This window comes from Ranitomeya imitator, chromosome 3 (assembly GCF_032444005.1).
Source record: "Ranitomeya imitator isolate aRanImi1 chromosome 3, aRanImi1.pri, whole genome shotgun sequence".
In the NCBI taxonomy this organism is placed as follows: domain Eukaryota; kingdom Metazoa; phylum Chordata; class Amphibia; order Anura; family Dendrobatidae; genus Ranitomeya; species Ranitomeya imitator.
In genome coordinates, this window is record NC_091284.1 from 387,398,465 (window position 1) to 387,412,241 (window position 13,777).

General features: G+C 42.2%; 1 protein-coding gene across 1 annotated transcript in view; it reads left to right on the forward strand.

Annotated features, from left to right (window-relative positions):
* The window catches only part of CSMD2 (CUB and Sushi multiple domains 2), a 1,686,610-nt gene extending 1,673,053 nt beyond the window's left edge, over window positions 1-13,557 (forward strand). The window contains exons 66-71 of the mRNA XM_069756979.1: window positions 1,565-1,726; window positions 5,313-5,425; window positions 8,890-8,977; window positions 9,075-9,210; window positions 9,785-9,958; window positions 10,635-13,557. Of these exons, the coding sequence (XP_069613080.1) occupies window positions 1,565-1,726; window positions 5,313-5,425; window positions 8,890-8,977; window positions 9,075-9,210; window positions 9,785-9,941 (656 nt within the window). The 3' untranslated portion in view covers window positions 9,942-9,958; window positions 10,635-13,557. The remainder of the gene's footprint in view (window positions 1-1,564; window positions 1,727-5,312; window positions 5,426-8,889; window positions 8,978-9,074; window positions 9,211-9,784; window positions 9,959-10,634) is intronic.
* The last annotated feature ends 220 nt before the right edge of the window (window positions 13,558-13,777 follow it).

A 13,777-nucleotide genomic window follows, 5' to 3' on the forward strand; every position in this document is an offset into this window, starting at 1 on the left:
GTTGTAATCAAAATACACCTCCATGCCCAAGAATGCGGTCCCTGAGAATCTGCTCGGGGGCCTGATAAAAGGTCATTGAGGGCCGTAAATGGCGCTGGGGCCTGAGGTTCCCCACCCCTGATGTAGATGGAGAAATGGAGGAGTCCTAGAACTGAACCTTGGGGAATACTGACAGACAGGGGGCAAGGTGAGGGAGCCACCAAATGTCCGGTCTGTTAGATATCACAAGATCCAGGATAGGGCCAAATCTGTGATGCCAAGAGATGAGAGAATCTGTAACATGAGGGACTGGTCAACAGTGTCAAAAGCAGGAGAGAGGTCCAGGAGAAGGAGGACAGAATAGTGTTGCTTGCTCTTGGTGGTTAGTAGGTCATTGATGACTTTAGGGCAGTTTTAGTTGTGATGCGGTCGGAAGCCAGAGTGTAACTGTTCAAAGAGGGAGCAGGAGGAGAGGTGGGAGGACAGTTCAAGATGGGCATGCTATTCCAGTAGTTTTGAGGCATAAAGGAGAAGTGATATTGGATGATAACTAGACACAGAGGATGAGTTGAGGGAGGGCTTTTTAAGGATGGGTGTGATTGAGGCATGTTTGAAGGATGAGGGGAAGACACCATTTGCAAGTGAAAAGTTGAAGAGATGTGTTAGGGTTGGGATGAAGACTGTGGCGAGGTTAGGGATGATGTGGGACAGGAGCAGGTCAAGCGTACAAGTGATGAGATGTGATCCTGACAGAAGTGTAGAGAGCTGATCTTCTATTCTTCTATCATGGTGGAGAAGCTGGTTTTGGAAGAACAGGATTGAGCAGTTAAGGGGAGGGGCATTGGGGGCTGCGGGCCAAAGCTTGCTCTGATGTTACCAATCTACTGCCTAAAGAAAGAGGCAAAGGGGAGTGTTATGCTCCCCTAGCTGTAGCATGTTCTACCATGGGCAAGCCTGCCCAGGCTCTCACTGGGAGACAGGAACTTCCTATCCTTTTGAGGCTGCAGATCCAGTCCCATTTTGGTTATCCCTTTCCGTCCCTGAACTAGTCATGTTCAATACAGTGCAATATAATACAAAGACATGAAATCAGATAAATATCACACAGTACACATACAGCAATAAAGCAGTAGTTCATAACAGTAATATGTTGAGACATAGCCAAACTATCAGAACACCGCATTGGGGAAACGTGCCAGACATAAGGTAGAGAGGGAGAAACTGAGGGTCCCCACCCCCTCCTTACACATGCACACCAACTTTTATCTCAGTTCATTTCTTTAAGTTTTTTATATACAGTATCTAAACATATCTTAAACAATTGTGTTTAATGTAATAGAAATATCCCACCCTGCGCTAAGTATCACATCCTGTTTTCCTGACATAGAAAGATGCCAGTGGTTAGTTGTGTGTCTTGATGGTAGTCATGGTATGGGTAGACATGTGACAACTCAAAAGGTGATGTTTCCTTTTATTGACTTGCTAACATATATCTTACATATCTCAATCAGAGTGGTACAAGTTGTTTTAGATATAAAACTGCTGCAGAAAGAAAGTAGTTCTTAATATAAGGTTGGTGTTTTAGTTCCTGCAGATGTGTTTGCTAAGGACTCTCTTTGGAAAGGATCCTATGAATATCAAGGACGAAAGCAGCCAGCCATGTTGACAGTCACAAGTTATGAAGTTGTAAGCAGTAAAGTGAATGCTACCATGATTGATCACAGTGGGGTAGAGCTGCAAGTATCAGGTAAGCAGGGCAAAGTCCATCCCAATCTACATGTCTTAAAGAGAACATCAGGAGACACCAAGGTATTAAGCAAGTTTGCAATTTGCTTTGCTATTTCTATGTGCCTCCATTCTCTTCCTTTCACAACTGTTACTTGCTTTTTATTTATTGATCAATGTCAAGGGTTGTGGCCATGATTGTTGTGTGATAGTGATGGCCAAACATACACAGCACTTACAAGCTCTTTCCAAGTGAGCTTGTAAGCAGTTCCCTGAGGCTATCCATTATTGCTGAAGCACACAAGTAGCTCCTGATCCCGATCATCTTCAGCACAACTGCGCATGCAATGCTGTAGAAGCTTCCCCTTATTGCAGCATCGGAGGGCACATAATTCAGGCTAGGAGTGTGATGATGCTGCTGGCCAGACAAATAATTCTGGCTAGGAGTGAGATGATGCTGCTGGCCATGCACATAATTCAAGCTAGGAGTGAGATGATGCTGCTGGCCAGACAAATAATTCTGGCTAGGAGTGAGATGATGCTGCTGGCCATGCACATAATTCAGGCTAGGAGTGTGATGATGCTGCTGGCCAGACAAATAATTCTGGCTAGGAGTGAGATGATGCTGCTGGCCATGCACATAATTCAGGCTAGGAGTGTGATGATGCTGCTGGCCAGACAAATAATTCTGGCTAGGAGTGAGATGATGCTGCTGGCCATGCACATAATTCAGGCTAGGAGTGTGATGATGCTGCTGGCCAGACAAATAATTCTGGCTAGGAGTGAGATGATGCTGCTGGCCATGCACATAATTCAAGCTAGGAGTGAGATGATGCTGCTGGCCAGGCCCATAATGCAGGCTAGGAGTGCAATCATGCTGCTGGTTGGGCACATAATTCAGGCTTTGAGTGTGATGATGCTGCTGGTCGGGCACATAATTCAGGCTAGGAGTGCGAAGATGCTGCTGGCCAGGCACATAATTCAGGTTAGGATTGCGATGATGCTATTGGTCGGGCACATAATTCAGGCAAGGAGTGAGATGATGCTGCTGGCCAGGCACATAATTCAGGCTAGGAGTGCAATGATGCTGCTGGCCAGGCACATAATTCAGGCTAGGAGTGAGATGATACTGGTGGCCGCGCACATAATTCAGGCTAGGAGTGAGATGATGCTGCTGGCCGGGCACATAATTCAGGCTACTATTAGCTCCCAATCCCAACTAACTTAGCACAACTGCACATCCAATGCTGTAGAAGCAAAGCTACCTCATATTGTAGCATCAGAGGGCACATAATTCAGGCTAAGAGAGCGATGCTGCTGCTGACTTGAACTGTCATCCCTCCAGTATCCAGTAAGTCAGGAGGCTGAGAAGCAATGCGCATTTTGAGAGAGAGAAGATGGAAGAAATCCTTTTATTTTAATCCCTTCATGTCCTTGGGATTTTCTGTTTTGGCTCCCCTTATTCCCAAGCCATAACTTTATTTTTCTGTCAATATGGCCGTGGTAGGGTTTCTTTTTGGCGGTGCTAGTTGTACTTTTGATTAACATCATTGATTTGACCATATAGTGTACTGAAAAACAGGAAAAAATTCCAAGTGTGGTGAAATTACAAAAAAATGCAATTCCACAATTGTTCACTAGTTGTTTTTTTTTACCATATTCACTAAATGGTAAAACTGACGATTCTTCAGGTCATTACAAGATCGCAGATACCAAACATGTATAGGTTTTTTATTTACGGCTGTTAGGGGCACATGACAGCTGTCATGTGTCTGAAAAGATGCGGTCTCAGTGCCGTAGCCTGCATTAAAGGTTGAAACACGACCAATCATGTGTATGTACGTCATAGGTCGTGAATGGGTTAATTTGCCGTAACATTCTAATCTAAGAATCATGTCTAGTGAGACAAATAAAGTCTAAGTATATAGTTCATAAATTATTACTGTATTTATTTTAAAGGGATGCTGTTAGTGAAATAACCCACTCCCAACCACATATTGTATATGGGAATGCTTGAGCAGGATATACCTGCAGCTTCTTTAGCTTGATTATAAATAATACAATAATAATTTTATATATATAGCATCAACATATTTCGTAGCACTTTACAGTTAATGAGGAACATGTGCAAACAATAAAGACATCACAAAGTAACACATAGATTGATAGCTCACTTTCTGATTTCCTGGTACCTGTCCTAGCATTCAATGTCCAACAGACACTGAACTATCAATCAAGCTAAAGAGGTAGGTATTAGGTGGGAAAACAACCTCATTTGGTGGAGGCCTGGTAAAGGCCCCTTCACATTAAACGACGCTGCAGCGATACCGACAACGATCCGGATCGCTGCAGCGTCGCTGTTTGGTCGCTGGAGAGCTGTCACACAGACAGCTCTCCAGCGACCAACGATCCCGAGGTCCCCGGTAACCAGGGTAAACATCGGGTAACTAAGCGCAGGGCCGCGCTTAGTAACCCGATGTTTACCCTGGTTACCAGCGTAAAAAAACAAACAGTACATACTTACATTCAGCTGTCTGTCCCTTGCCGTCTGGTTCCTGCACTGACTGCTGGCCGTAAAGTGAAAGCAGAGCACAGCCACAGCGGTGAGTCACCGCTGTGTGACTCACCGCTGTGGCTGTGCTCTGCTTTCACTTTACGGCCAGCAGTCAGTGCAGGAGCAGACGGCAAGGGACAGACAGCTGAATGTAAGTATGTACTGTTTGTTTTTTTACGCTGGTAACCAGGGTAAACATCGGGTTACTAAGCGCGGCCCTGCGCTTAGTTACCCGATGTTTACCCTGGTTACCGGGGACCTCGGGATCGTTGGTCGCTGGAGAGCTGTCTGTGTGACAGCTCTCCAGCGACCAAACAGCGACGCTGCAGCGATCCGGATCGTTGTCGGTATCGCTGCAGCGTTGCTAAGTGTGACGGTACCTTTATTCAGCGACCAACGATCTCCCAGCAGGGGCCTGATCGTTGGTCGCTGTCACATATAACGATTTCATTAACGGTATCGTTGCTACGTCACAAATAGCAACGATATCGTTAACGATATCGTTATGTGTGAAGGTACCTTAGGTGTTCTGCCACGCCGTCAGCACTTAAACACTATTTTCTTCAGAATAGAGAAACAGATAATAGATATAAACCTTTTGAAGAATTTGAATTTCAAAGACCTGCATGCCTATGCTATTTGGGTGAGCGGAGGGCAAATATTACTGACAGATTCCTTTTAAATTAACCTTTCCTGTGAAAAAACACTGTTTCTCAGTGAAGTAGATTGTCTTGTTATCTGATCATACGCCAAGAATTCATTGGGTTGTTCAGCAAGATAATAATTCAAATCATAGACTACAATGATTTGAATCTATGCCTTAAATTAGAGTTTATTCAGAATCCATTTACTGTGACAAAGATTCAATATTAGCGATATCTGTAATATGGCAAATACTTTAGCGCAGCAATGTTGCATGTACATGTCAATTTTACGAAATAGGAGCCGTGCAGAGAAATAGAGCAAACCATCAGATTTTTTATGTTTGGTGTATACTGCTATAACTAGTGATAGACTACACTCCTAATGTAATAGTTTATTATGATTTTTGTAGGAATTTTCAAAAAGGAAGAATTCCACCTCCTTCTCCTGGCATATCAGATACGAGGACCAAAGGACATTGTCATGGAAAAGTTTAAGATGGAGAGCTGGGCTTTGGACGGACATGTAAGTTTGCCAGAAGTAATGAGTGAATGTGCTCGGATAACGTCTTATCCAAGCATTTGGGAGTGCTTGTATGTTATGTTAGCGTCCCTGTGGCTGCATGATTTACAGCTGTTCAACAGCCTGAACACATGTGTGAATTCCCTAACAAACAGGCAATCTTCACGTGTTGAGGCTGTCTAACAGCTGAAAAACATGCAGCCGCAGTGAGCGAACATAATATACAAGCACGCCTGAGATACTCGGATAACACCAGGGCATGATCAGATCTGACATTATTCGAGCACATTCGCTCATCACTATTTGCCGGTTCTTATGGTAATGAAGATATGGTGATGTAAGACGAGACTGGATCTTCACATACAGTAACTACTGATTACAGATAAAGGCCACAATGCAAAGCACTAATATGAAGACTATTATTATTATTATTATTATTACAGTATATATTATTATAGCGCCATTTATTCCATGGCGCTTTACATGTGAGGAGGGGTATATATAATAAAAACAGATACAATAATCTTGAACAATACAAGTCACAACTGGTACAGGAGGAGAGAGGGCCCTGCCCGCGAGGGCTCACAATCTACAAGGGATGGGTGAGAATACAGTAGGTAAGGATAGAGCTGGTCATGCAGTGGTTTGGTCGATCGGTGATTACTGCAGGTTGTAAGCTTGCCGGAAGAGGTAGGTCTTCAGGTTCTTTTTGAAAGTTTCGATGGTAGGTGAGAGTCTGATATGTTGTGGTAGAGAGTTCCAGAGTCGGGGTGATGCGCGAGAGAAATCTTGTATGCAATTGTGGGAAGAGGAGATAAGAGGGGAGTAGAGAAGGAGATCTTGTGAGGATCGGAGGTTGCGTGCAGGAAAGTACCGGGAGACGAGGTCACAGATGTATGGAGGAGACTGGTTGTGGATGGCTTTGTATGTTATGGTTAGGCTTTTGCACTGGAGTCTCTGGGTAATGGGGAGCCAGTGAAGGGATTGACAGAGGAGAGAGGCCGGGGAATAGCGGGGGGACAGGTGGATTAGTCGGGCACCTGAGTTTAGAATAGATTGGAGGGGTGTGAGAGTGTTCGAGGGGAGGCCACAGAGCAGGAGGTTACAGTAGTTGAGGCAGGAGATGATGAGGGCATGGACTAGGGTTTTTGCAGATTCTTGGTTTAGGAATGTACGGATCCGTGAAATATTTTTGAGTTGAAGGCGGCAGGAAGTGGAAAGGGTTTGGATATGCGGTTTGAAGGAGAGATCAGTGTCAAGGATTACCCCGAGACAGCGGGCTTGTGGGACTGGGGAGAGTGGGCAGCCGTTTACTGTAATGGATAGGTTCACTGGGGGGTCGCATGAGATGGGGGAAAGACAATTAATTCTGTTTTGTCCATGTTAGGTTTTAGAAATCTAGCGGAGAAGAAGGATGAAATAGCGGATAGACATTGAGGGATTCTGGTTAGTAGGGTGGTGATATCTGGTCCAGAGATGTAGATCTGTGTGTCATCAGCATAGAGATGATACTGAAAACTGTGAAATTCTATGAGCTATCCCAGGCCAAAAGTGTAAATGGAGAAGAGCAGGGGCCCTAGAACTGAACCTTGCGGGACTCCGACAGATGGGGGGCGAGGTGAGGAGGTGGTGTGTAAATGAAAGACGCTGAATGTTTGGTCAGTTAGGTATGACGAGATCCAGGATAGGGCCAAGTCTGTGATGCCAAGGGATGAGAGGGTCTGTAGTAATAGGGAATGGTCCACTGTGTCAAAGGCAGAGGACAGGTCCAGGAGGAGGATAGAGTACTGTCGCTAGCTCTTGGTGGTTAATAGGTCATTGGTGACCTTAGTTAGGGCAGTTTCAGTGGAGTGGTGTGACCGGAAGCCTGATTGTAAGCGGTCGAAAAGGGAGCAGGAAGATAGATGGGAGGACAGTTCAAGATGGACGTGTTGTTCCAGTAGTTTTGAGGCATAGGGGAGAAGTGATATAGGGCGATAGCTAGATACAGAGGATGGGTCAAAAGAGAGCTTTTGAGCATAGGTGTGATTGAGGCATGTTTAAAGCTTGAGAGGAAAATACCAGTTGTTAGTGATAGGTTGAAGAGATGGGTTAGAGTTGGGATGAAGACTTTGGCGAGGTTTGGGATGAAGTGGGAAGGGATCGGGTCAAGTGCACAGGTGGTGAGATGCGATCTTGAGAGTAGAGTGGAGAGTCGATCTTCTGTAATAGTGGAGAAGTTAGTTTGGAGGTGGAGGGCTGGGTAGTTGGTGGAGGGCTGGGTAGTTGGGAGGAAGGGCTCTGGGGGTTGTCGACAAAAACTGTCTCTGATGTTCTCAATCTTCTGCTTGAAAAATGAGGCAAAGTCTTCAGCTGAGATGAATGGGGAGGGAGGATGTGCTGGGGGACGGAGGAGAGAGTTGAAGGTGTTGGATAACTGTTTAGCGTTGTGAGACAGGGAGGATATGAGAGATGAGAAGTAGGTTTGTTTAGCTGTGGCGAGTGTGGTCTTGAAAGTAGTGAGGGACTGTTTGAATGCGATAAAGTACTCTCAAGAATCTTTATTTCATGTGCAATATAAGTCACCCTGAAGGGTTAAATGCTATTAGACGAATGTATCATTTCTGACAGCACAAGGTCATAGATGCCAACTAGCCCAAACTTAGTAGGTATAGTCCTTAGATGAGTCTCAAGGTTTCCTTAGGCTTAAATCTGAATTCAGAGCATGACTATTGATTGCTTGTGAGAATAGGGACAGATGATGGAATGATAAGGACACTCCTATTGTCATGTGAATACAGTCAAGTTATGAATGACTGAGAAAGACATTCAGCTACCCTGAATATAAATGAAGGACAGGAATCTAATCGCCTCAGAGGTTTCCTGCAGAAGGGAAAAGAACAAGAGCCTCTTATCTATTGTCACATGCTATCTTTCTATTCTGCAGATTTTCGCATGTTAGAATTAAACCATGTGCATCCATATGAGATCTGCATTGTAAAACTAGATTGCCACCAACCCGGCCTAGTCATTTCTACATATCCTATTATGTTAACCATCATTGAGGGTATTTTATCACTTGATAAACAGCAACATTGGCACACTCCCAGTGTGTTGCTGGTATAATAAACAAACGGATACCAAACCAAAAAAATTAGAAAGAAAAATGAATTTTATTTAGGAAATTGTGTGACCACCGGGAAGATGGATCATTACAACAATACAGAATATGATGGAGCAGTTTATGGAAAGGGTAACATTTAACCGTGCCACATTTAGCATTTATGGATGTGTCCTCTTGCCTCAAGATCCCCTAAGATGAGTGGTATAAGATGGTCAGCTTTTAAAAAAAACCTTCTGAGTTTGAGTTTGTCATCTTGCGCCACCCACCCAGAGATCTTGAAGACTCATTTTGAAACAGCGTACCAAAATTGTCAGTGTATACTAAGTATACTGTATGTATACTGATTTCTACCGTTCTTACATAGGTGTCATCTGAATCTGCTGGAGGAACATATGTTTATCAGGGCTTTGTGCGTGGAAAGGGATTTGGCCAGTTTGGACTCCAAAGGATAGGTAAGTGGAGCTACAAGTGTGGTATGGATTGATATGGATGTCATTGGAAGTGAAGCTAGAATAATTGGCTGACTTATGTTCTCTCTTGGTCCCATAGACAGGAGATTACTCGAAAATAGTCCTGACACCATTGGACATTTTCCATCTAACAGCAGCTCAGTGGCAGCTGCTATCCTTGTGCCTTTTATAGCTCTCATCATTGCTGGTTTTGTCCTATATCTCTACAAACACAGGTACGATCCTTACTTCTTGTGCATTCTCTGCCATGGTAGTGCCTGAAATTCAGTCTATGGCTGTCATTGAATGTAGCCAAGTAATTGCTTTATATATCGCAGAAAATAATAGAATCACTATTTTATCTGCTGCAGATTAACCAGTTCCCTGAATGATGAACTCTGTATAACCCCGCCCACACTACTACATAAAAACTGCCAATCAGTGTTGGGGGGCGTGGTCAGACTACCTTTCAGCAGGTCAAGAAGTCCTCTAGTGATAATCTCCTGTTGATAAAACATTGATTTTCTAAAAACTATAGCCAATAGCCCAGTAAGTAACACATTGCTGGAATCACGGTCTAAGTCTCTATAGCACGTTGCACTCAGATTAGGCAGCAAAATCCTGGTGACAGATTGTCTTTATTTAGTTACAGTAACAGTTTGTACGAATGCACCAGAAATGATAGTTGGGGTACAAATAAATGATCCATTGTGAATTGTAATTTGCCCTTCACTTCCATGTACACAGTAAATATTGTTGTTTAATATCCCACTTTTAGCCCTCATTAGATATGTTTTATTTTTCATGTAGAAGACCTAAAGTTCCGTTTAATGGGTTTGCCGGACATGAGAATACAAATGGTCGGGCCACATTTGAGAATCCCATGTATGAACGAAATGTGCAGCCTACAGAAATTGTGGCAAATGAGACAGAGTTCACGGTCAGCACAGTGTGCACCGCTGTATAGCACCCGCCCTTTACCAGGTATGGGGAGACATTGCTTCATATGTTGAGATGAAATACAAAAAAATCTTATTAGTAGGTGGCTAAGATGATATGTAAAACTTTTTAAAAATGACTAAAAAATATTACAATCCACGATAGACAATGCATTGTATGTTATGCCATTCATGGTGGTTCTAATCCTATAGGAGTTTGCAAAATTCTAGTTGTAAGCAGAGGTCATGTGTGCCCTATGGTATAAATATCCCTATGGAGAGCAGGGGAGTGACAATCACATAAGGTTCCATATCAGTTGGTCAAGTTACACTTATTTATCAGTATCACTATATGGCCACGGTCACACTTTCAGTATTTGGTCAGTATTTTACCTCAGTATTTGTAAGCCAAAACCAAGAGTGGGACAATCAGAGGAAAAGTATAATAGAAACACGTTGCCACTTCTGTATTTATCACCAACTCCTGGTTTTGGCTTACAAATCCTGGGGTAAAATACTGACCAAAAAGCTATACGTGTGAATGTGGCCTTTACAGGGTGGCACAATATAATTATTGGCTAAGTAAATCTTAAATTAGGTGTTAAAACCCATCTACTTGATTTTCTAGTCTGGAATTTAAGATGAAAAACAATAAGAAATAATAATACAAGTAATAATAGTGTGATATCTGCAAAAATAAACATGTTTTTCTTTTTTTTTAGTAAATTAGGTTTACTCGGAGTCTCCGTCCTGTCTTTACCTTGCCCTGCACATTATCAGTGGGCAGCTGATATCACCAGTGCCACTTGTAGCCACACCATTTTTTGATGACATCCAATGTGTGCCGGGCTGGTGGATTGAGGAGAAACCAGAAGCATACCTTATGTACCAAGATGAAGTAATGCCAACAGCAGACAATAGACCCTCTCTGCACCAATCTGCTAAAGTCTCATGCAGCCTTGGCAATTGGGTGTCTCATAACAAGTGGCAAGGCTGCCACCTCAAGAGGTTCTTACCCTCCAGGGACACCGTGCAAGTGCTTTTATACCGAACTTGTATACATGCAATGTTGGTTGGAAGTGGATATAAAAAACCTATATATATATAAAAATACATATTTTTATTCTGCAAAGAACCAGTTCCAAAAAGTGCTTTTCCTCCATTCTTCTCCGCCTGATCCCTGCAGCACATAAAAGACTGTGTGGCATTGGCAGGAAGGGGGAGCGCAGCCTTACACCCCAAGTTGGCATTTACGTCTTCAACCTGCCAACACTTGAAGGAGAGCTGTTTATCAATTCTGTTCCAAGCTAGCCCTTCCTATTGGTCAACTGAACGTGTCGGTGCTTGCCGTTTCAGCTGAAGATGGATGCATTCAACCAACCTAAAATTCCACCTTGCATCATTCTGGAAAGTTTTCCCTCAATACATCGGTCACATTCAGTTTATGATATTTGAGCTTTCGTGAGCAATGCATTGCAGGTTCCTTAAGGTTTCTCATTGATGTTTCCTTGCTAATAAAATGTATTTCAGGTACATTGCGATAAGAGGGACCTTTACCAAAAGGGATTCACCAGGAGACTATGTGAAAACTATATAAGGAATGTTCCTGATTAGGAAATTCGAATGTTCTTCTGTCTGCCGCTATGGAAGGGAGAATAGCCTTGTGTGGTAGCGTCACAGTCTATAGTAAAATACCTCCTTCAATGACCATGAATGAAATGAAGATTTCTTTGAATGTTATGTTATACCAGGTTACATCAAATCAGCAACATTGCTATCTTATATAAGTTTATATTCTCATTTTAGGGATCTGTATAGGTATGAGAATGTGACTAAAACATTGTTCCCAACCATAGCCCTTTCGTAGGAAGTCACATGCAGCCAGTAGTGATTACAACTGATGGAGAGAACACTGATCCTGCTTGTCACACATATTATTTGGTAGAAAGTTTCTAGAACCACATTATACATTATTTCACTCTTTATGTATTTCCATATTCTGCTGATTTACCTGGTTGGTGTTATGTGCTACTGTTCATGCTAAACCATTGACTACCTCTTCCGTTATTGAGTGCTGAAGGTCTTTGCAGTACTTCTACAGTAATTGTCTCCTGACAATGTCTGGGCATTCATAGTTATTTTTGCCATTGTGTGCCCATTGTCATTCTCTTTATGCCATAGGAATAACAGAATCAATTCAACGTTGTGTTATTCCAAGCCTACAAAATTAACTGAATTTGTAAAAAATAGTGTTCAAAATAAGATACCACAGATATATCAGCTTTGCATGCATTCCATTCTTCTACAATGTGTAAATGTGGCATAACCTTAACTATAGAAAAGTATTGGAAGTATATATGGTGCCCTTTAATAGCTTTTAATAAAATGCCAACTCTAGTCCTCCAGCTATTGAAAAACAAATGCCAGCAGTGTCTGAAACTAATTAGTCAGGGAATTAAGAAATGTAATGTTTGGCACTATAGTACATCTCCATTGAAAGGTCTTATTGCCACAAGGTGTCCTTGCATGGCTTGTGTGCTACGATGTGTCCCTGCAATGCATTGCTACATTTTACTCTACATTCTGTTGGTAGCTGTACCATCAGCCGACAGGTTAAACCTTTTCTGTAGTGCCACAGGGACGTTGTGTGCAGGCACATGTAGCAGTCAGTATTGCACTTGTTAATGACCAGACAACTAATAAGGTGAATGTAGCCCATATATTTATTTATATTGAAATATCTTGTTGGGGATTAATGCAAAATTCAGGAATGAAAAGAACAAGCGCACTGTCACTATTTTTTTTTTTTTAGAAATGGTGTTTCTGCCTCTTTGAAGATACATAGAATAATGGCTGATGCATAACATGGCTCTTCTGCAAAGCCTCATTACAAGGATTAGCCATTAACTAGAATATTGGGAGTCTAGTTACTCCCATTGTGTCCTTATGTTTAATAAATCAAATGCATGAACGACTTATTCTCTCTGATCCTAAACAGGCAGAAACGGAAATTTATCGTAAAAGGAACTACTATGTTTAGCAACCTATTTTATCGGTGCTTTAACCTCTTTGCACAACACAGTTGAGCCAATGGCGGAATACAGCAGATGGTGAACTTACCTAGCTCGGGTTTACAATGAGGCTACTCTCTTTCTCCCTGTCTGCTCCTAGCTCCTCCAGTCTGAAATGCAAACATTATCAGGACTAGCGAAACAGCTCATTGCTCCGCCAATGGCCTCCCCCCTTCGCGACCCACTTACTACCCGTGGAAAGGACAAACAGAATAAATAGACTATTTTGTACAGAGATATATTTTTATGAAGATAATTTGTACAGATCAAAAAATATAGAAATTAAAAAAATCTCAATGAAACTGAATCCTTTATGTCCTATTTGGATTATTGTATCCTATGGTAGTGATGAGCTTTTTTGTAAATGTAAAAATGTACAAATGCCTTGTTTACAGAAGATGACTGTATATATGTAATCTATACACACTCTGGCTTGTCTGCAATATAAACTGTTTAATTTATGTGTCTCTGTATATGAGGCTTCATTTTTGTTCAATTTGCCTTTTAATTTTCATGATTTTGAAAAGCTATTTTAAATTTTTGGAATTCAAATTAAATCTACATTTTTGCATTGCTTTGTCTACTGTGACTTTTGTACTTTTAGAGGAGCTGAATGACTTTCCCTTCGAAGATGAGCGCTTAAAACTCTTGTTACAGTGTTTACATTTTTGGTTTTAAGAAAATAACATGGGACCTAAAGTGCTTGATGTTTTCTGGATCATTCCAGAGGCAATTTGCATATTAAATTTACCAGAGGAGCATTGCACGGTGAATAAGCCTCCTTACCTTGGCAT